At 41.6% G+C, this 24,214-nt stretch overlaps 1 protein-coding gene across 1 annotated transcript in view; it reads right to left on the bottom strand.

Moving 5' to 3' along the window:
- Positions 1–24,007, bottom strand: part of dpep2 (dipeptidase 2) — a 43,669-nt gene extending 19,662 nt beyond the window's left edge. Inside the window, exons 1-6 of the mRNA XM_059992810.1 lie at positions 23,838–24,007; positions 22,986–23,171; positions 20,122–20,248; positions 13,778–13,907; positions 13,536–13,677; positions 9,423–9,492 (exon numbers count right to left, since the gene is read on the bottom strand). Coding sequence (XP_059848793.1) covers positions 9,423–9,492; positions 13,536–13,677; positions 13,778–13,907; positions 20,122–20,248; positions 22,986–23,119 — 603 coding nt within the window. The 5' untranslated portion in view covers positions 23,120–23,171; positions 23,838–24,007. The remainder of the gene's footprint in view (positions 1–9,422; positions 9,493–13,535; positions 13,678–13,777; positions 13,908–20,121; positions 20,249–22,985; positions 23,172–23,837) is intronic.
- Positions 24,008–24,214: the final 207 nt, after the last annotated feature.

Genomic DNA, 24,214 nt, shown 5'->3' with positions numbered 1-24,214 from the left:
CCCAACTCTGGAATAAGCAGCAGTTCATGATTCAAACAGATTATAGAGATCATTATTTTTCAACTGTCCATAGGAGAGAACACTTTTTTTTTTAAAAGCACTGACAAAACATTTACTCAGCCCTCTACACACTTTTTTAAATCAGTCAGACTTATGATACATCCACATAAATCTCAACAACTCTGAAAAATGCAACACTTGAAATTGAAAGTACTTTTTTATAGTCTCCATCAGTGCAGCCCCAGGAAGACGGAGGTCACTCTGTTCCTGTTGCTGGCCCACTGGGGTTTCTGGCTGGGTATTCCCTGCTATAAAACTTTGTACTGCCTGTCTTTTCTTATCTGCAGCCCTTCTGTTACTTTAATTAACTCTCCACCATCATCTCTTCTGTCTCTGTTTGTGCTTTGATAACTATGAGATGATCTCAAGTTTTCCTGCCTCCCTTCTTTTCTTGTATCTCTCTCTTTCAAGGTACTGCTGATATTTCACTGGGTCTTCTTTAATTGTATCTCTGTATTTTTTGATTGGTCTGCTGGTGATTTTGACAACACCACTAGTTGTGTGATGTTAAAGATGGGATGGTAATGATATTTCTCACTTTTTAACAAAGCAGTTGGCTAACTCAACTGGATAGCTAGCTTGCAAATGCAAGTTAAACATACAGAAACAAGGTGAAGTTAATCATTTCTCAGTTAAAACACTCAAATAGTAACTGATTTGGTAATGCCACATAATAAACATACACTCTGATCAGGAGGTACAAATCTTTAAATCACTCACATTTTGACATCAAAATGTCAGTCTTCTGCCATGACAACTACATGCTCCCCTGTCACTTCTCATTCCCATGGCAACCACATAAGCAGTTGTTTGAAAAAACCTGAAATGTGTTGCATGTTGGTAATGACAGAAGTGTTGGGGACTGCGGTTCTTTGTCATAAAAAAATGTACAAATTGTATAAATAATAACACACATGAATTTTACATGTGTTTTGAAAGCTCTTTTGAGAAAATATAAACTAAACATTTCATGACTTTGGTACTTATTTTACTTCATTTTGAAGACAGTCTGAGTAGGGAAATTCTGGCACATTCAAGATTTTAACTCACTTCAAAATTCAGAAAATATTGTTTATGAAGCATACTGAAAAAAGGTTTAGAGTTACTATTGCATAAATTTTAAAACAACAGTAACTCTTCTTGTAAAAGCTATTTTTTTCTTGAAAATCTATCCCAGGGACAGAAAAGTTACCCTAATTAAAAAATCACCCTTCAGCACTACCCCAGCAGCCAGCTCCAAGAATCTTTTACTCTCCATGTAAAAAACTGACTTCACTAATCTCCTTTAAACTTTCCCCCACTCACCTTAAATGCATGTACAAAAGCTAGAGGAACTCAGCAGATCGGGCAGCATCCGTTGAAACGAGCAGTCAACGTTTTGGGCCAAGACCCTTCATCAGGACTAAAGAAGCTTAAATGCATGTCGTCAAGTACTGTACTTGACATTTCCACCCAGTGTGAGAGATTCTGACTGTCTACCCTATCTATCTTTCATAATTTTATAAACTTGTCAGAAAGTTTTACATTCATGTTGTTGAAAACATATCTTTTACTACATTGTACATCAAGTACAAAAGATATAATCTGTGCATTTAGCTGTAGTTGGATAGTGAGTTAAATTTTTCATTCTTTGTGCTGTTACAAACTGTGCAGTAAATGTAGATTGCTTATAATAGATAATGAATTAAGCTGAGAACTGAAAAATAACATTGCATTATCAACCATTCATCTTGATGCAAGTAGATATTTATCATAACTGATCTTATTGCTAGAAGCTAAAGAAAAGCCAATCAGGACAGATATTTATTGAATGCAGTAGAAGCAAATTCTGGAAACTGGACCCAACAGACATCACTGAGTCAACTGTCTATTTTATGCATACAATCACTGAGGGATTTTTACCCTGATATTTCTTATGCAGGATCAATTCATCTTTCGATGTCACATTCATGGGAAATGCAAGTTACTGTTGCAACTCTTCACTCAGGTCCTCCATTCCCCAATTTCAGTAATTATGAATCATTCTGAGTTTCAAATACAAAAGGTGGGGCAAAGGAAAATAATTCAAAATTGGAAATTCTGAGTCAGTACCAAGTATATTTTTGACAATTGCTATCTCTATGGACATTCTGAGTTGACAGACATCAGGAAATGACCTTATGAGGACTAAAGCTTATGTGATATATTCTATTGTAAAAAGGTAATTAATTCTAAAAGCTTTACTGAACTCAACAAAATCACTGGGCATTCATAGCTTCTACATAAAAGGAACAGTGTAAATCAACCTTGGTTGGTTCAGGAATACCTTAAAGAGAATAACTAAATTATAAATAGAAGGGGAAGGAAAAAACTGGAACAATCGATATTTTAAATCTATTCCAAGAACACAATTAGTAAAATGGAAGTAAAATATTATCTCAGTTGCAAAGTAATGTCTTGAGGCTTGGAGATTACAGTTAAAATGGAGCAACTTTGCTTTAGGTGGAAAAAAAACTACTTAGCAGCATTAAACCTTCCATGGTTGTTAACAGGACAGGAAACAAACTTGATGCATGAGCTGCTAACAATACACAATGGAAGTTGAAATGTGGAAGGTAGCATTCAATACTACATTATTGCTTAAAACATTATTGCTGTTGGGCATTCGCGAGAATGAACCAGCCATGAAAGTGGTTTGTTAGGAGCCAAAAAAAATGCCTAACACTTATTGAGATAATACAGTAATTCTTGTGCTCTGACAAGAGAAAATGTGCAGATGCTGGAAAGCCAAGCGACACATAGCAAATGCTGGAGGCATTCAACAGGCCAGGCAACATTGATGGAAAAGAGTGAACAGTCGACACTTTGGGCTGAGACCCTCCATCAGGACTGGAAAAAAAAGATGAGAAGTTAGATCAAGAAGTCTAACTTCTTGATCTAGAAGTTCAAGAATGTCTAGGGTTAGAAGTTCCAACCCTAGAACTTCTATCCCAGGTTAGATATCTGGAGGGTAGGGGAAGAAGAAAAGCTGGTAGGCGATAGGTGAAACCAGGAGTGGGGGAAGGGTGAAGTAAAGGTCCGGAATGCTGATAGGTGAAAGAGATAGTGGTCTGGAGAAGGGGGAATCTGATAGGAGAGGGTAGAAGACCGTGAAAGAAAGGAAAGGGGGGAGGAGTACCAGAGGGAGGTGGAGGGGAGGCAATAATCAGAAGTTCAAGAAATCAATATTCAGGCTGGAGGCTACTCAGAAGGAATACAATATGTTGCTCCTCCAAACTGAGTATGGCCTCATCACTGCAGTAGAGGAGGCCATGGATTGACATGTCGGAATGGGAATGGGAGGTAGAATGGAAGTGGATAGCTAGAGGGAGATCCTGCTTCTTCTGGTGGACGGAGCGTAAGTGCTTGGCGAAGCAGTCTCTCAACCTATATTGGCTCTCACCAATATATAGGAGGCCATACCGGAAGCACCGCATACAGTGGATGACCCCAACAGACACACAGGTGAAGTGTCCACTCACCTGAAAGGACTGTTGGAGCCCTGAATGGTAGTGAGGGAGGAGGTGTAGGGGCAGGTTTGGCACTTGTTCTGCTTGCATATATTTTTTTCTACTTACAAAATCTAGGCTAGGTGACATTTAATAAAATTGTAGAGCACAGGATGATGGGCTGGTTTATATTTCTGGTTTATACTCAGTCGTCCTTCGCCAGTCAGAATGTATGCTGCTGCCATTACCCTTACCAAACAACACACTCTTGTGAAGACCCTTTCTGCTTTGGCACTGCTGGTAGCTTTCCTCACCTATGCATCTTTCATCACCCATGCATCTTTCCTCACCCATGCATCTTTCATCACCCATGCATCTTTCCTCACCCATGCATCTTTGGCACAGCTGGTAGCTTTCCTCACCCACACATCTTTCATCACCCATACATCTTTCATCACCCATGCATCTTTGGCACTGCTGGTAGCTTTCCTCGCCCATGCATCTATACTGAACCTCCTCCTGCCACAAAAGGCAGCTTAGTCTTCTCAATGAAAGAGAGAAACTGTGCATGACATGACTGACAATGATGTGTACCAGTTCAACTTGATACTTGGGTTTGTGTTGAACGTGGGATCATGAAGTCATCGAGCACCGCAGCCGAGTTATGCTGAATTGCTATTCTGCCAGGTCCCAGCATTCCATATCTGAACCATATCCCTGATACCCCTCCCATCCACTTCTCTTAACTATCGCACCCACCACTTCTGCTGCCATCTGAGTGAAGGAACTCTTGCCTTTTACCTATTAACTCTAGGTCTAACCTCAGCGGAAAATATCCTGCTTGCATTTCTCCTACCCCTCAAAATTTTGTATACCTCTATCAAATCTTGCCTCCTTCTCCTACTCTTCAGGGAATAAAGTTTCAATCTATTCAACCTTTTCCTATAACTCAGTTCCTCAAGTCTTGGCAATATTCTTGTAAATCTTATTGATATCTTTCCTGTAGGTAAATGAGCAGAACTGTACAGAATATTTCAAATTTGACCTCAACAATGATTTGAACGACTTCAACATAACATCCCAACTCCTGCACTCAGTATTCTGATTTATAAAGCCAGTGTGCCAAACGGTCTCTTCACGATCCTATCTACCTGTAACACCACTTACAAGGAATTATGGATCTGTATTCTCCGATCACCCTGTTCTATCACACTCCTCAGTGCCCTATTGTTCAATGTGAATGACCTACCCTGCTTTGTCCTTCTAAAGTGTAACACCTCACAAATGTCTGCATTAAATTCCATCCGCAATTTTTCAGCCCATTGTTTCTGCTAGTCCAGATCCCACTGAAAGTTTTGATGATCTTCCCTGCTGTCCACTATACCCCCAATCCTTGTGTCATCTGCAAATTTGCTGATCAGTTTGCCACATTATCATCCACATCATCGATATAGATGCCCAAGAACAACAGACCCAGCACCAATCCCTCCAGTCAGAGGGGCAACCACCTACGACCGACTCTGGCTTGACCTGCTAAGTGAATATTGAATCCGATTTGTATGTCAACCTTCTGGACCAACCTTCCACAAGGGACTTTGTCAAAGACCTTGGTAATGTCCATATGGACAACGTCCACTGCCTTTCCTTCATCTATTTTCCTGTAAGCTCCTTGAAAAACTATAAAATAGGTTAGACATGACTTACCATACAAAAGCCATGCATAAAGCTATAGTTTCTAATCATGCCCTGTCTATTCAAATACTTACTGTATATATCCTTTTCCCCTCAGAATACCTACCTTGCAGTCCTCTGTTAGGTCACTAGCTTTCTGCAAAGCCTGCAAAGGTACCTCGTCAGGCACTGGGGACTTTGCCTCAAGACTGCATGCATTTCATCTTCTGTAATCAGATGTGGCCCCCGACTCCTCTACTGCTTTGCCTCAGTTTTATCGACTCAGTCTCCATCTCCTGAGTGAATACGGATTCAAAGAGTCCATTTGAGATCTCCCCCATCTCTTTCAGCTCCATGCATAGATGACTAAGCTGATCTTCAAGAGGACCATTTTTGCCCCTTGCTATTCCTTTTGCTCTTAAAATATCTGTAAAAGCCCTTGCCTTCTTTAAGACCTCCTGATTTCCCTCTTAAATGTTCTCTTGCATTTCTTATGCTCCTCAAGTACCTCATTTGTTCCTGCCTGCCTATACCTGTTCTGCACCATCTCCTCCAAACCAGGGCCTCAATATCCCACAAAAACCAAGGTTCCCCAAACCTGTTAGCCTTACCTTTTATTCTTACTAGAGCATATAATCTCTGTACTCGCAAAATTTCACTTTGAAGAGCCTCCCACATCCCTTTCCCAGAAAACAACATAACCCATCCTCACCTCCATCACCTCCTGATGCCATCAAAACTGGCCTTGCTCCAACTCAGAATCTAAATCCGAGGACTAGTTATATCCTCCCCCATTACCTCCTTAACATAGTATCAGTAATGCACATCATTTGACAATATATCACACCAGTGGCTTCTTCACTCCAGGCTAGAAGTACAAATTTAGTTTAATTTTAGCACAAACATTTACGGAAGAAAGTTGAATCTTCTCCTTAATAATCTCAACACTTTTCTAAATAAGGTATCTTAGATTATAATACAGAACTGATCTCTGTTTATGTCAAAACAAAACTGTAAACAATATTGTATTATTAGCATTTGTTATTATTATTTTAGTAACCATGTTTTTTCTACTATCATAATTGTACGCGTAATGCGTTGTTGACTGTGTGTGACTGTTGGTACTGTGTATTGAACCCTGGCTCCACAGAAAGGCAATTTCGTTTGGCTCTATTACTGTGTGTGGTTGAATGACCATTAAACTTGAACAAACTCTAATTCATTTAAATTCCAGTATCTCTAACTTTATTACAAGTATTTCAATGTGCTTCAAATACTGGCTGAGAACTAACATAAAATATCGTATTTTTCTATTGGCTTGCTGCTTTCAGTGCTGCATAATGAATAATTGGAAAGAAACAAGAAGATTGCATTTACAAAGTGGAACACATAAGCACCACTCTTTCTGGGACAATCTTCCAAAGCAGGAAATTGGACCTGGTGGATCAAGTCATCGTACATACCAGCTGTCGCCCTTCGGACAGTTGGAGCACCTACAGAGTTTTCAGGAAAAGGGTGCTTACGCTATCAGTGGGGGGAGGCAAGACTTCGGTTTCACTGAAATTATTGGTCAGTGCAACATGGCAGTTTTAATGTGGTGCTCAATTCTTGTGAAGAACCGACTGATGAAGGAAAGCCTTCAATAAAATAGGACTGGCATCTCTACTTCCTGGTTACACCGTTTTCACACAAGGTGTAAGTGGAATAGAAGAAAAAGAAGGGGTAATAAAGTTGCTACAGAGACACTTACACATAAGAGGGTAAAATATATAGGAAAATTCATCAACTAAATTTCTATTGATTGAACAAATGAACAATCATTGTGGGGTGGGGAGAGGGGGAGAGAGAGGGGGGAGAGAGGGGGGAGAGAGGGGGGAGAGAGGGGGGAGAGGGGGGGAGAGGGGGGGAGAGGGGGGGAGAGGGGGGGAGAGGGGGGGAGAGGGGGGAGAGGGGGGAGAGGGGGGGAGAGGGGGGGAGAGGGGGGAGAGGGGGGGAGAGGGAGGGGGGAGAGAGGGGGAGAGAGAGGGGAGAGAGAGGGGGGAGAGAGGGGGAGAGAGGGGGAGAGGGGGAGAGAGAGGGGGAGAGAGGGGGAGAGAGAGGGGGAGAGAGGGGGAGAGAGGGGGAGACAGGGGGAGAGAGGGGGAGAGGGGGAGAGAGAGGGGGAGAGAGAGGGGGAGAGAGGGGGAGAGAGGGGGGGAGAGAGGGGGGGAGAGAGGGGGGGGAGAGAGGGGGGGAGAGAGGGGGGAGAGAGGGGGGAGAGAGAGAAGAAAAAGAATGGGGAACTATTGATTAGTTAGCCTGACATCAGTTAAAGGAACTTCTAGAATCTATTAGAAATGAAGTAACAATGGTACATCTAGTGTTGAACAGTTAATGGGAGGAGAAGGGTTCAAAAGCAACACCACCCTCATGAATGCCAAGAGCCAGCTACACACTCGGGTGGAACACTTGTAAGTGTGGTTAACTAGGTGATCTATCTGTACTTACTTCTGGGAGTTACTTAAGGAGAATCTTTCTGTGGCCACCTCCTACCAGCTTCTCTTCATCATGTACATAGGAGCTGTGACATTTACCTTGTACCATGCAGGGAGTCTTCAAGCAGAGTAAATGGCTGGTTTAATATGCTGAGTCCAGGGGTTTGCTGTTTGTGTAATTTTCAGCCATTCAAGGAATGAGTTATGAATGAGTACAACAGAAAGATTTGGAGAGTATTAATGCGCATCATCATGATAGATGGTTCTTGTATATTTTGGCTCCAATCAGAGTGTTCCTTGTTTTCATAACCAAATGTACTGAAAGCTAATGAATGTAAACAGCCAGTATTCCTGTATAATTACTGTCCAGAATTTTATAACGATGATGAATGAAATTAAAGTTTAAGTGTCTCTTGATTGAGAATGATAACTTTGCTTACAAGAACTAACCAAACTCAGAGCACAAGAACCATCGGTGTAAAGAGTAAACAGTAGTCGTTTCAGGCCGAGACCCTTCACCAGGACTGGAAAAAAAAGCTGAGAAGTTAGATAGAGTAGATGAGGGAAAGTGGGGAGGGGTGGAAGGTGTACAAGGACTGGAGAAGGGGGAAGGGGGTTTCTCCATAAGAACTTGAAGTAAAAACAGACAACACACAAATGTAAAACTTAAAGGAATTCAATAAATTTCAATCCATCTGTTTAATCAGAGTAAAGATCATTCCAATCACTCTCCCCTTCAACTGTGTTCATTTCTTTACAACTCATTGTTTACAATTATCACACTGTGTTTACGGTGGTTAAATATAAATGTTTTCAACATAATTCTTTTAAATGTCCAACGCATTGCCAGCACCTGCCTACCAGGCATCAAGGCCAAAAAGATGCTAGAAAAGGGCCAGTAACATCACGAGGGATCCCCTCCCCAATGGACTGTTTGTCCTACCCCATCAGGGGGAGATGATGTAGCATCCACCAGGACCTACAAACTCAAAAACAGTTCCTTTCCCCAAGCAGTAAGGCTGACCAGCACCTCTGCCCACCAACCACCCCTCCACACCACCACTACTGTATCATTTCCTATCAGTCACTTTACATACAGACACTCCTGTGCTTAGTGTCACTTTATGGACATACAATCCATGTAAAGCTCTCTTATGTACTTACATTTATTGCATTTTTTTAATTATTGTGTTTTATTTGTGCTGCACTGAATCCAAAGAAACAATTATTACATTCTCCTTTACATTTGTGTACTGGAAATGAATTTTGTATCTTGAACTTTGAATCTAATATTAATTCAGCGCCCTCTGACTGTAGAGCTCTAAAACAAAGAACTGGATCTCATAATATCTCTGCATGGGCCCTTTCTCCCCCCTGCCCCAAACTACACAACCTCAAGGGTATTCAAAGCCTCACTGTAACTCAGATACATTGTAATCAACATCATTTGGCTGCCTTTCTCCAAAATGTGTCTAATGTATAGATTTCCTTACAAGAGCGTGGCATTGGAGAATATACACAGCGTAATCCATCTAGTTTTATAACTGCCACGAATGGGAAATCCCTTCCTCTGGCATACCGTCATTATGCTTGATACAGAATGCAGTATACATTGTGACACTTACAAAATGGGGATGCCAGAATTAACATGGGCTGCTCACTCGGGGGGTGGGGGGTAATATATAATAGTGAAATCATCTCTGCTCAAGAATGCCAGAACATGAACGTCCATTCAAAACATAAATCTTACCTGACCAAACTGTGTTAAATTCGTGTTTATGTCATAAATGTTAGCACGACTAATTACTGCACTTTTCGCCCTGAAAAAGTAAATATTGTGCTTTAAATTCAGACTAAAAGATAACTTCTAAAATACAGTCAACACCGTGAAAGATTTCTGCACATTTCCAAAATAACTTATGTAATATGGTGATCTGTCTATCTAGCATTACATGCTTGACGTCATAACAATACATTCTAAGGCATTTCAAGCATACTAAAGAGAGGGAGCTCCACCTTCATTTCCAAGATTAATTCTGATTTCTCAATGAGTATACACATTGTATTTATTCCTAAATCACTGTTCCATTGAGTTAAGATCAGATTTCGGATAACGAGCATCAAAATCTTTAATGCCCTCCATGGTTATGGTCAGGTATGTGTGGTTAGAGGGAGACATTTGCAGCTATGTTGTCTTTCTGCTTCTTGCAACCAATTAAGCCAAACTGTAATTTCTTAGATTTGTGCATAAACACCCACATTTCCCCCTTTATCATCCAAACCCACTCCCTCACCCCTTTGGCTCTTCACATATCAACCTCATTGGCCAACGTCTCAGTCACTCATCATAGAACCTTCTCTGGAAGCTGGGCTCTCACTTTCTCCTTGTATTTCTGAAAAGTCTCATGGGACACTTCTCTACATTGAAATGGCAGTCATTATTAGAAACTATCAATGGTTTGGACAGCATCCAGGAAGAGTAAAGGAGTTGGCAAATATCCTCCATAAGAAATGGAAAAATGAAATAACAAACATGTTTATTCTTTACAGAGGAAGGTGAAGAGAAGATAAGGGGTCTCTGTGATAGGGTGCAGACCAAGCTGGTCAAGGTAAAAATTACAATAATTAGAATGAGGAAAAGGGAAAAAAAGAGAAAACTGATAGGGAGAAGAACAACCACTTTTTTTTATTTTAAGTTGCACTATTTGTCTTCTTTTGCACATTGGTTGTCAGTCTATGTATAGTTTTTCATAAATTCTATTGAATTTCTTTACCTTCCTGTAAATCCTGCAAGAAAATGAATCTCAAGGTGACTTTGATAATAAGTTTATTTTGATATCGACATCTGTGGAGAGAGGGAGACAGGAAGAAAACAGAAGTGGCTTCAACATTAAAGCTAAGAGCTGTGATGTGCCCAGATGGAAGATGAAAAGTTGTGTTGGTCACTGGTGGAATAATGTTCGAGACCACGAGCAAAAAGGGAAGTGTGGAAATGCTATAGAGAACTGAAGTGATAGGACAATTAGAAGCTCAGGGTCACTCTTGCAGGTGCTCTTCCAAAAGTGTAGAAGTAATATTTGAGGTTGATGACCATGCTAGCTGAAAGGTGACAGGTGAAGCCAGCTGGGTGGAACAAGTCAAGGGCTGAAGGAGGAGGAAGCTGATAGGAGAGGAGAGTAGACCAAAGGTGAAAGGGAAGGAAGAGGGGACCCAGAGGGGAGTGATAGGCAGGAGAGAAGAGGTAAAAGGTCAGAGTCAGGAATAGAAGAGGGAAGGGTGAGGCAACAGGTTGTTTTTTAAATTGGAAGGAGAAATCGATATTCATGCCATTCAGTTGAAGAGTGTCAGGCAGAATATAAGGTGCTACACCCCTGCCCTGTGGGTGGTCTCTTCTTGGCACAAGAGGAGGCAGTGGGAATAGGAATCAGAACTAAAATGTTTGGCCACCGGTAAGTCCCCCTTGTGGCAGATGGCGCGAAGATGCTCATCGGACTGGTCCCCCAGTTCGTGACAGGACTCGCCAATGCGGAGGAGGCCACATCCGGAGCACCAGACACAACAGATGACCCGAGCAGATTTAGAGGTGAAGTGGTACCTTGTCTAGAAGGACTGTTTGGGGCCCTGAATGAAGGCAAGGGAGGAGGTGGTTGGGCAGATGTAGCACTCTGCGGGGATAAGTGCTGGAAGGGATACAACTGGGGAGAGACAAATGGACCAGGGAATTGAGGAGGGAGTGATCCCTATGGAAAACCAGGGGAGAGGTAAAGACGTTTAGTGGTAGGGTCCCTTTAAAGATGGCGGAAGTTGCGAAGGATAATGTGTTGCATGTGGAGGCCAATGAGGCAATAGTTAAGGACAAGAGGAACTCTACCACTATTTAAGAGGTGGGAAGATAGGTTGAGCACAGATGTACAAGAAATGGAGGAGATGCAGGTGAGGTCAGCATAAATAGCGGAGGGAAAGAAACCTCACTCTTTAAACGGAAAGCCACATCCTGAAAACAGACATGGCAGAGGTGAAGAAACTGAGAAAAAGGAACAGCATTTTTATAAGAGACAGGGTGGGAAGAGCAGCAGTCAAGATGACTGTGGGAAACAGAAGGTTTATAAAAGATGTCTGACAGTTTGTCTCCAGGGAATGGAGACAGAGAGATTGAGAAAAAGGAGGGAGGTGTCAGAGATTATGCAAAGCTTAGTGCTTTGGTTGGTCGAACTACTGACCCAAATATAATCATTGTCTGTTGTAATTTAATTGACGTGAAACATTAACTCTTTTGCTTTCACCACTGAAGATCGGTCCTCTTTATTTTGGTTTTATTCTGATTTCAAGCAGCCACTGTTTTTGTTTAGATGTAGCACAGTAGTTTGATTGGCAACGTTAATATGGAGTGTGTGGGAGAAGATTTGTTTTTGCAGTTAATAAGCTGATCAATTTTGTGCTTTATAAACCAGAATGAAAAGAATGTAAGAAACTGGCAAGTTTGTCCATATTTGGCACAGCCTTGGAGACATATCTAGCAAGATTAGGTCACTGTTACACTCAGCCTCACAGCCACTTAATACAGTGACTTACCAATATGCATGAAACACCATTTGTTAATTAAAAAGAATTTATCTCGCTAAGTATGGAGATTTTATGAGGTTGGAATAAATTGTCAGTCTTTACCTTTAAGAACATCAGCAGAATTTTTTTCTCTATTAACATTTTTATGGTCAGGATGCCATTTTGAAGTACAAATAAGATTTTTATTCAGGCCAAAGCCAAGTACCAATCCAGCAGACAGTGTGCCTCCTTCATCAGATTTCTGAAAGGTCCATGAAAAATACCTCCCCATTTCTTTTTTTGGGGGTGGAGGGCACTAATTTATTTATTTATTGTAATTTACTGTGAAGTGATTTTATATCTTTGCACTGGTGCCAAAAAACTACAAAATTCACATTATGTAAGTAGGTAGTAATAAATTTCATTCACTTTCAACCCTCAGTGCAAGAGAAAACAACCACCTTATGATTCTACGTGACTTTCTTTGGGGAGAAGAACCTAAACTTAAAAAGAATGATTGGACCCTTGGGTAGAGGTACAGGACAAAGTTTGTTTAATTTCCATTAATGTGTGAAAAGTAAATTAGGCAGCAAATCAATCCCCTTTTAGAGGTAACAGGCTTCCGCGTATCCTCATCATTTGCCCGTACCTCGGGCACCAACCAGCATAGCTGGGATCCGACCGCAGTCCTAAATTCACTAAATGCTTATGAGAAATTTCACACAAATATTTAATTTCACTAATCCACTCTTAATCAGGAAGAACATACGGTACACACCCTCCGAACAAGCAATAATACTTTATTGATTTTTGGAATACGAGTTAGAATAAACAGTTCATTCGTTGCCAGGCTCCAGAATTAGATAGCTAAATTTTATGGATTAATAGAGGCAGGTTAAGTAAATGGGATAAGACTGTGATAACTTTGGAGACTATATAACTACCTCTAATTATCTACTGGTCATGGTTGAATTTAATCATGACTTAATATCACCAAGTTTGTTTCATGGGTTATACCAGATACAGGGCAGTTGCTCCCTTTCTTCCACATTAAAATGATAAACCAGCTAAACTAACAGTAATATTTAATTAAATAAACTTTCAAATAAATGGAAATGAATTCACATTCATTATGAATCAAGACATCTTTGGTTGAGGGTGCTCCACCTCCACCTCCCAACTCCGGTAAGCTATCACATGTAATTCTGAGAGTGCACAATTCTGAGACAGGATTACAATAGCACAGCTCCAAATCCTCACACTGATATTCTTTAGACTCAGAAAACTTATCACTCTTCCCATAAATATTTTGCATATTTACCAGGGTGTGTGACAATTGTGGGTCAAGGACATCGAACGTACTCCAAGTTCATAAAACATTCTTAAGGTTGCCAAACTGCTGTCTATTGAGTGTCCTCCTTCAACGCTGATTAGACAGGCTATCTTTTCAGTGTTGCTCAAGGCTAGATTAAATCAAATGAATAAGCTGTCATCGATACTCTTCATTATTTGCATATATTCAGAAATGTTAAAGAACCACGTTGACATGATCCTAAAGGGTACCTCCTGAAGATGTGACCAATTCAAACTCTGGATACTTCCTACACATCCGTTTGATGACATCAATTTGTTCCAGGGTTAAGCGAACTGCATCCTTATTCTGGGAGGAGCATAGTACATACGCAGACCACAACTGTAAAGGAACAGGATGCCGCATTGTAATTATTTTATATACTGCATGAATGCTGTTCAGAATTAACAATTATCAAGCAACAGAAAAGTGGAACATATTTTTCTACTGTGTGCAAAAGAAAGCTCACTGTAAAAGAAGAAACATAGAAAAACCTACAGCACAATACCGGCCCTTCGGCCCACAAAGCTGCGCCGAACTTGTCCCTACCTTAGAACTACCTAGGCTTTACCCATAGCCTTCTATTTTTCTAAGTTCCATGTAGCCATCCAGGAGTCTCTTAAAAGACCCTATCATTTCCACCTCCACCACCGTCGCTGGCAGCCCATTCCACGCACTCATCACTCTCTGCGTAAAAAACTTATCTCTGACATCTCCTCTGTACCTACTTCCAAGTATCTTAAACCTGTGCCCTCTCGTGCTAGCCATTTCAGCCCTGGGAAAAAGCCTCTGACTATCCACACGATCAATACCTCTCATTATCTTGTACACCTCTATCAAGTCACCTCTCATTCTCTGTCATTCCAAGGAGAAAAGGCCGAGTTCACTCAACCTATTCTCATAAGGCATGCTCTCCAATCCAGGCAACATCCTTGTAAATCTCCTCTGCACACTTTCTATGCCAACCAGAACTGAGCACAATCCTCCAAGTGGGGTCTGACCAGTGTCCTATATAGCTGCAACATTACCCCTCGACTCTTAAACTCAATCCCATGGTTGATGAAGTCGAATGCACTGTATGCCTTCTTAACCGCAGAGTTAACCTGCGCAGCAGCTGTAAGTGTCCTATGGACTCGGACCCCAAGATCCCTCTGATCCTCCACACTACCAAGAGTCTTACCATTAATACTATATTCTGCCATTATATTTGACCTACCAAAGTGAACCGCCCCTCACTTATCTGGGTTGAACTCCATCTGCCACTTCTCAGCCCAGTTTTGCATCCTCTCAATGTTCCACTGTATCCTCTGACAGCCCTGCACACTATCCACAACACTCCAAACCTTTGTGTCATCAGCAAATTTACTAACCCATCCCTCCACTTCCTCATCCAGGTCATTTATAAAAATCACGAAGAGTAGGGGTCCCTGAACAGATCCCTGAGGCACACCATTGGTCACCGGCCTCCATGCAGAATATGACCCGTCTACAGCAACTCTTTGCCTTCTGTGGGCAAACCAGTTCTGGATCCACAAAGCAATGTCCCCTTGGATCCTATGCCTCCTTATTTTCTCAATAAGCCTTGCATGGGGTAGCTTATCAAACGCTTTACTAAAATCCATATACACTACATCTATGGCTTTACCTTCATCGATGTGCTTAGTCACATCCTCAACAAATTCAATCAGGCTCATAAGGAATGACCTGCCTTTGAAAAAGCCATGCTGACTATTCCTAATCATATTATGCCTCTCCAAATGTTCATAAATCCTGCCTCTTAGGATCTTCTCCGTCAATTTACCAACCACTTAAGTCTCACTGGTCTATAGTTCCCATGGGATATCCCTACTCCCTTTCTTGAATAAGGGAACACCATCCTCAACCCTCCAATCCTCCGGAACCTCTTTCGTCCTCATTGATGATGCAAAGATCATTGCCAGAGGCTCAGCAATCTCCTCCCTCGCTTCCCACAGTAGCCTGGGGTACATCCCGTCCAGTCCTGGTGAATTACCCAACTTGATGCTTTCCGAAAGCTCCAGCACATCGCCTTTCTTAATATCTACATTCTTAAACTTTTCAGTCCACTGCTAGTCATCCCTACAATCACCAAGATCCTTTTCCGTAGTGAATACTGAAGCAAAGTATTCATGAAGTACCTCAAGTGATTCAGACTAATATGAATAATTGATTTGAATATAAGCTGATTAAACATCTAAATATGTCTGGGTATTTTGTCTCATGCTATCCACACCAAGGCTTTCCCACTCTCATAGGATTGCTAGGTGATGTGAAATATGTTCAGGAGCAACCTTTAACTCTCCCCTACATCCTCTCTCCTTTCCGTATCAAAGGCACTACAAATCTTTCAGTAAAGCTCAAGGTGGATACTAAAAACAAACACTGCTGGAGTCCTGCTGAAGGGTCTTGGTCAGAAACATCGACTGTACTTTTCTCATAGATGCTGCCTGGCCTACTGAGTTCCTCCAGCGTTTTATTTGTGTTACTTCTGGATAAAACTTCTGCTTTGGGATCAGATGGGAAATTACACCAAAACTGTGCTTGATGACGTGCTAGCTAAAGATATTGAATAACTCAGTCGGATAATCAGATACAAAAACGATCCCAAGAGTCAGTACAAAGAGGCAGCATAACTTAATAAACTTCTAATTCCTTTCAAGATGCATTTCATAGTGTACTTAAGGATGGGAAACTTTGTGCTGCTGAACATGGGTACAACATAAAAATTAAGGATTTTTATAAATAGTGTCCAGACCTTTGCCTATGAATAATTGAATTTAAAGTGATGACTTAAAAACAAAAATATGCTGAAAGACTTACTGTGTTCAGTTTCTTTATAAATTGTCAAAAAAAATAGTAATCATTTGCACCTTCACAGCTCATGAAAACTTGTCGGGTAAATCATGCTAGATGTTATATTGTTCAGGGCATTAATGCATGCAAGGAAATCCAGCAGTGTTTGCAATGTGAGCTAACTGAGAAGGTATGCTCCTGACCATATTTCACATCACCTGGCAGATAACGATAATTTGCTGTCAGCTGGGTTCTTTATGAGTTCAACTCTACCTAAATTACTGACATAAATGCAAAAGACTCAGCAGCATACAGGACTTTTCCTGAACTTCATAGTGTCTGGTCCAATGTACTGTTTCCAGATGGGGGTAATAGTGGCTACCTTCCTTGGGGGAATGTCATCTCTGGAGAAATAAAAATGATTAACATGCATGCAGGGAGAATTTGCTGAAAGGCAGAGGAAGAGGGGAGAAGGAAGAGAGGTGGGAAGAAGAGGTCTCTCAGTCGGAGTCTACATCCACAGAAAGTTCTGAGATCACTTCTGCTGCCTCACCCTTGACGAGGAAAAGTATGCCGGTAATTCAATGCGGAAATATTCAGTGAAAATTGCCAACTGCTGTGATCAAATTATAACCTCCAAGCAGAGCAAGGACAACATTCCCCATGGCTCTCAAAAAACCAGCTTTTGTATACCAGGCTTCTTATAGACTGTGGCTAGAGGTGTTTGCAACATCTCACAACTTGCAGCCCACTGTTACCGGAGGAGGGCTGTTTATTTCTTCTGTTCAAAGAGGTCAATGCTTCCTTCCCCATTGCAAAGGGACAAGCAGGCAGATTCATGTGTGAGCTTGCCATGTCTACAGGTTTCCCCCACAGCGTGCATACAACATGTCAATTCTGGTCCACATTGGAACCGAGGAACCTACTTCCTCAACATCCAGTTGCCATCTTGTCACTCTGGCAAACCAAATGGCAAGAGCTATCTCATAACAACTTGCACTCAAGTAGGCATCAGTCTCTCAGGGAGAATCACACTATTAAGTTACTGTCGATCACGGGCATGCTGAAACACTGCTTCACAACTGAGGCCGCACTGGAGTCCTGCAACAACTGGATGATGGAAGACAGCCCTCGAGTAGAATCCCTGGAAGCAGCACAGTCTCACAGGCAGCACCAGTCCTTCGAGCAAAAGCCCTCCAACAGTACTGTTGGTAGGGAGTTATAGAGCCAATCACATTGAATGACTGACGATATATTTCCAAATCACGATGATGTGCCCTCCCCTGTCGTCGATCCCTTGTAATAAAATGATTCCAGGGTCAATTAATTTTCCATGAAGGTCAATTGGGAAGTGCAGATAGCTTTAAGCAATTCAAACTTACTATTGTTACCATGCTACAGAGCTGTGGGCAATGGATCATACTGCCTGTACTCATTCTGCAGGTTAACAAAAAGGCCCATTTTCAAATGGCAGAGAAATTGGGTGTTGCTATAATTCCCATGACATTCCTTTTACCCAAACATAAAAAAATCATTCATGAAGTATGAATATCAAGTTCTTCTTCACCTTTGTCCATATGCTTACACTCCAAACTCAATACAGTGGATTCCAGTTAATTGGAACACTGGGACAGGTACATTTTGGCCCAATGAAGCAGCTACCCCAATGAGCTGAAGTTTTGTGAAAATAGTTAGCAAGGTATAAAACAGATACACTACCTTTTAAATGGTAACAAATGATATATTTAAATGAAATACAGAACAAATTAGAACATTGCCATATCTACTACAGTACTATAAAACTGTGTATTAGTTCCTAGTAGTCAGAGATGGAAGAATTAATCCAGTGCATGCTGCTGTGTTCTTCCTACTGACTGTAAATGAACAAAATAAGCACAGACACCTAGTGCAGATAATGGGCTGCCTTCATACAATGCTTTTAATGACTGCATCCTCCAAATCTTCATTTCCATTGTAATATTCAAGAAGATTGTCAATACCTTCACAGTGCCTAACTTGTTGATCTAGTGAAATTGTTTCATTTTCACTCTTGGCTGTTTCTGGTATCTCCAAGCCTGAATGTTTGACACTGCAGTGAGCAAAAAATTCTGAATTGTCTTACTGCTTATTACTCGCCAACTATCATTAACAAAAATCTCTGCTGTTTGAACACAAGCACATACAAGCGACGCTATTTAAAAACTGGTCACTCTGACACAGAGTAGCAAGCAGTGTTGTGCCTAACAGTCACATAAGTGCATATGACTAACACTAGTTAGAATCTGATCGATAACAGTCTCTTGCCCCAACTAAACAGCATGGTGATTCAAGTAAACAAAGGGATTTTCTAAATTAGTTTTTGCTCTTTAGGAAATAAGCATCTATCCCAATTAACCAATGGCCTCGTTAAGCAGAATCCACCGTACATTGTGCCAGGATTGTGTTTATTTTAATCAACCCATAGCTGTAAGTTACCATATCAAACCAAAGCACCTTCTCATTTCCAAATGATCGAGTTAACATTTATTGTGAATATTCACTATACTTCCCTGGTCATTTCAACTGGAGCAGCATGGTAGTGTAATAGCACAACACATTACAGTACAGTCGGCCCTCCATATCCACGAGGGATTGGCTCCAGGACCCCCTGCAGATACCAAAATTCGCGGATGCTCAAGTCCCTTATTTAACATGTATCAGTGCCTTTAGGTCTTTAGGACCCAGTGGAACCCCGGACCTTATTTAACATGTCTCCGTGTGGTGGACATTAGGACCTGGCGGCACAGCTCTGAATCCGCAGAGTTTCTGTTCACGAAAATAATCACGATCACGATTGACAGTAAAGTGGAAGTAATAAAGCGATTGGAAAAAGGTGAAACGCCATCGGTCATTGGAACAGTGTTAGGCTACAGTCAGTCAACAATCCAAACAATTTTAATGGAGAATGTGAAAGGCCCTGCCCCGATGAAAGCTACAATTATTACTAAGCAATGCAGTGGTTAAATTATTGAAATACGTACATTTCTTAAGTGTTTTATATGCATAGAAAGGCAAAATATGTACTATATACTAAGAAAAACGTTTGACTAACTGATGCTAAATAATACCGAATATACCTGTACCGACTTCAAATCCGACTTAAAGACAGACTCAGGAATGGAACTCATTCATAACCTGGGGACTGCCTGTACTTTTAAGTCATTTCTAGATTACTTGTAATACCTAATACAATGTAAATGCTATGTAAATAGTTGTTATACTGTATTGTTTAGGGAATAATGACAAGAAAAAATAGCCTGTACATGCTCAAGCAACGAGTGCTGGAGAGAGAACTTCCGGGTTTTCCCGACCCGTGGTTGGTTGAATCCACGCATGCGGAATCCGCGGATAAGGAGGGCCGACTGTACCGGTAACCAGGGTTCAAATCCCACAGCTGTCTGTAAGGAGTTTGTATGTTCTCCCAGTGACTGTGTGGGTTTCCTCTGGGTGCTCTGGTTTCCTCCCACAGTCCAAAGATGTACCAATTGGTAGGTTAATTGGTTATTGTAAATTGTCCCGTGATTAGGCTAGGATTAAATCAGAGTTCGCTGGGCGGCGCGACTCAAAGGGCTGGACAGGCCTATACTGCGCTGTAGCCCAATAAATAAATAAATTCTTCCATTAATTTGCAGAAAAGTCTGCCAGGCTACTCTTGGAGGAAGCAACGGGAAAAGGAACAGCGGGAAAGAAAACTGAGAAAACATACCTGAGCTCCCACATTTCCTTCTTTCAATTTGTTAATGTTTGTTCGGGTCTTGTTCAGAGTATTCAGATCAACTGCAGTCAGGTTGTTGTTAAAGTACTTTCTTAGCTGGAGTGCTAAATCATTGTGGCTATGGACAATAACAAATGATAGTCAGCTCATTCAAAGTGCCAGCTTAGGTAGTTTAATCACCTTGATTCTAGCTTAACCACATTAATTGCCACTATTTTGTCACCATCAACACTTGTTATGGCAATCAATTATTTCTTAAACGATATTTTATTTTATCTCTGTGATATTATACAGATGGCGATCTCATCCATTAACTTTCGCTGTTCTCACCTGGTTCCACAGAATCTCCTATCTACTCGTCTAACTATATGGAATTCCTGATCACCACTGTACTCTTCTTCTCCCTCCTCCCCTTCTGAGCCACAGACAGACTTATGACCCGGCCGCCAGGGCTTCCTCCAGTAGGTTGTCTTCCCCCAACAGTATCCAAAATGAAATACTTACTATTGAGGGGAATGACACAACAGTATTCTGCACTGGCTACCTACTCCCTTTCCTTTTCCCGCCTGTAATCTCAGAACAAGCCTCCTGTCACTTAGGGGTGACAACCTCCCTGTAGCTCCTACTCACTTTCTCATTCTCCCATATGAGCCAGAGGTCATCCAGTTCCTTACATGGTCTCTAAGGAGCACTTCATACAAATGAAGTTTTCAGGAAAACTGGAGGACTCCTAAAGTTCCCACATCTCACACCATTAACTCTAGACCCACCTTCACCATGCTGGCTATGTGCTATAAGACAAAGATAAATACTTAGAGTCTCCACATGTTCTCGCTTAAGCCTGTTGAGCCAAAGACTGACCACTCTAACACTGTCCACTCCTACAATGGCTGCTCCATTTACACCTTATTGGTTATTTCTATGAGCCCCAAACACCTCCTCCTTCTTAGTATCAATATACCCTAGAACATAGATCATCTACATCCCCCGATCTTATCATTGTTCTAGTCTTTTAAGGTATCACAGTAGCACAGTGGTTAGCACAACACTATCGTAGTTTGGGGCGTTGCAGCTCGGAGCCATCTGTAATGAGTCTGTATATTCTCTCTGTGACTGCATGGTTCCCTCCCATAGTTCAAAGACATATCAGTTAGTAGAGTAACTGGCCATTGTAAATAGTCCTGTGATTAGGCTGGGGTTGCTGGGCAGTGTGGCACATTGGCCTAGAAGGGCCTGTTCTGCTCGCCATCTCTAAATAAATAAATAAATAAACACAGTGGATTCTGGTTAATTGGGACATTGGTTAATCAGGCCATTGGTTAATCAGGGCAGTTGCTTATTTGGGACAAACCTTAAAGAACAAAAACTAATCAAGAAAACTGCAGGGATTACCTTCATCTATTTGGGACACAATGTCACTTAATTGGGCAGGAACAGGTTGCTGAGAAGGTTCTAACCAGCATCAGTCACGTGCACTTTGTGGCCCCTAGATTCTATCTATGTCATTTTAAAATATTGTCAGTTGTGTGTGCTTGTATTCAAAAAGCAGTGATTTTTGTCACTGATAGTTGGTGAGAAATTAGCAGCAAGACAATTCCAAACTGTTAGCTCACTGCGGTTTCAAACACTGAGGCTTGGAGATGTCAGAAATGGCCAGGAGTGAAAATTAAATGATTTCTCTCCTTCAACAAGTTAGAAACTACAAAAGAGTTTGGAGTTACAAATAATCATCTTGCATGTTAAAATGAAGATTTGGAGGATGAAATCATTCACAGCATTGTATGAAGGCGGTCCATTATCTGCAGCACACACAAAATGCTGGAGGAACCCAGCAGGCCAGGCAGAGTTAATGGAATAGAATAAACAGTCAAAGTTTCATGCCGAAACCCTTCATCAGGACTGGAGAGAAAGATAAGTTTGAGCAACCCCTACCTTCTTGCTCTAACTTCTCATCTTTTTTTTCCAGTCCTGATGAAGGGACTCTGCCCAAAACATCGACTGTATTCTTTTCCATAGATGCTGCCTAGCCTGCTGAGTTCCTCCAGCATTTTGTGTGCAGGTTGCTTGGATTTCCAGATTCTGCAGATTTTCTCATCTTAGTCCATTATCTGCACTAGGTGTCTGTGCTGATTTTGTCCATTGCGCCCACTGGATGAATTCCTGTCAATAACTATCAAGAATACGTACTAATACTGTGGTCGTTGTGGTAGTGTTCTAATTTGTCCTGAATTTCATTAAAATACATAATTTGTTTATCAGTTAACTGGTAGTCTGCTTTTTTATATCCTTTTAAACTTTTGAAAATTGGGGCAGCTGCTTAGTTAGGCCAAAATGTACTGGTTCCACTCAGTCCCAATTATCCAGAATCCACTGTGAATTAGTACACACTCTTTGGCACGTACTAATGCAAAGTCTTCCCCCTCTGGCTCTAGGCATAAATTCCATTCTTAATTCTTGTGTGGACCTAACCCCTTGCTTTCGCTACATATATTAAATGCTTTGGGATGCCCCTTCATTCTACTTAACATTGGCATTTTCATGATTCTTTTTAACCATGCTAATTCCTTGATCTTTCCTCCCTTTTCATACATTCATGAGGGGCCCTGTTCCTGTTCAGCTTCTTGAATATTTCATGTACTTCCTTTTTCTATTTGACTAAATTTACAAAATCCCTTGTCATCTTTGTCTTTCACCCTCACAGGAAGATGCTGGTCCTTAACTCTGAGGGTGTATTCTTCTAGTTCAATCCCTTTGCACAGCGCCTTTCCATTTTTTTTTCACCTTTCCCCTCTGAATATTAACAGAGGTCTAGTCAGAACATTGGCAAAGGAGGTTAGGTGCAATGGACAACATACCCATCAATCAGTGGTGCTGCTCTCATTATTTCTTTCACACGTTCCGTTTCTGATCTCTCTGTTGTGGACACTGGTCTGGTGGACAGTAGCAAAAGTAGGCATAAATTTGATTGAAATAATGTCCAGAAAGCCATGGTGTTGATGGGAGTCCCTTATCTTGGCACTACCTCTTTAAATCCAAGTCGTCTGTTAAAACGAAGGCAAAAACAAGTGTAAAATAATATGGCTCGCTCTTTCAGTGACACTGGCCGTGTTTCACAAAATAATGCATCTGAAGAATAGATGGCAACATGCTGAAATTCCACCAGAACTTCTCTGAACTACCTCTGAGAAGTCCGCTTCCACACGAAAAAAATTTACAAGTGAAAGATGCGCTTTGTACACGTTCAGCTCTTATAGCAACCGGGGTTATTTTAAGTGCAGCCGCTGTTGCAATTGAAACAGTGGGCACATAATTTGTAACAAATTCACCCGACACCGGAGTCAATAGTGAGGTAATAACTGACAGGTTGGGGATGCTATAACATCTTGCACATTTTCTGTATTTGAAACATCGTCAGGGGATTGTTCAGGGTCTGCCTGAGACCGCAAGTAGCGCCAAAGTCACTGCCTTCTGGCTGGGAGGCAAGAGTGGCAGTGAATTGTCACAGTTTGCACCGGACTTCACAGTCGGCATCATCACTAGTTTTGCTCCGAAGATAAGAATAGTTTGCGCGTAACACGACGGCGAGGGATCAAGGCAACGCTGATCCGAGGCACTTCCCAACTTTCATCAGACAGATTGGAAGTCCTCCCACGAACTCGGGACCCCGGCCGGCAGGCAGGGGGTGTAGCCCAAACTGCCTCACGTACCTGTGCCATTAACCCAGTCCCCTGCAACTCCGTCTCCGCTACCTTCGGTCCGAGACCCAGCGCTGCGCTCTGCGGGGACGCTGCCTCTCCTTCCGCCGACTCGGTCGGTATCTCCAAACCCCAGCCAAGGACCTGCTGGAGGGAGCAGAGGGGTGGAGAGGCCTCCCACAATCCAATTGCCTGACTGCAATAATCGCTTTAGAGTGGCTAGTGTTCCGGGAACGGGCTGAGCGTTTATCAGTGCAAGAATTAGAGTCGAAGGAAGTTGTGGGCGGTAGGGTAGGTGAAGGCGGCGAGATACCTTTCGGAAAGAATTAGAATGCGAAAGCGTAAACCAATTATTTGCTTAAATAATCAATTTATATTCGAAAGCAGAA

This window comes from Hypanus sabinus, chromosome 17 (assembly GCF_030144855.1).
Source record: "Hypanus sabinus isolate sHypSab1 chromosome 17, sHypSab1.hap1, whole genome shotgun sequence".
Classification (NCBI taxonomy): Eukaryota; Metazoa; Chordata; class Chondrichthyes; order Myliobatiformes; family Dasyatidae; genus Hypanus; species Hypanus sabinus.
The sequence above is the reverse complement of the archived record's forward strand: the minus strand, read 5'-3'. Positions and strand labels throughout refer to the sequence as shown.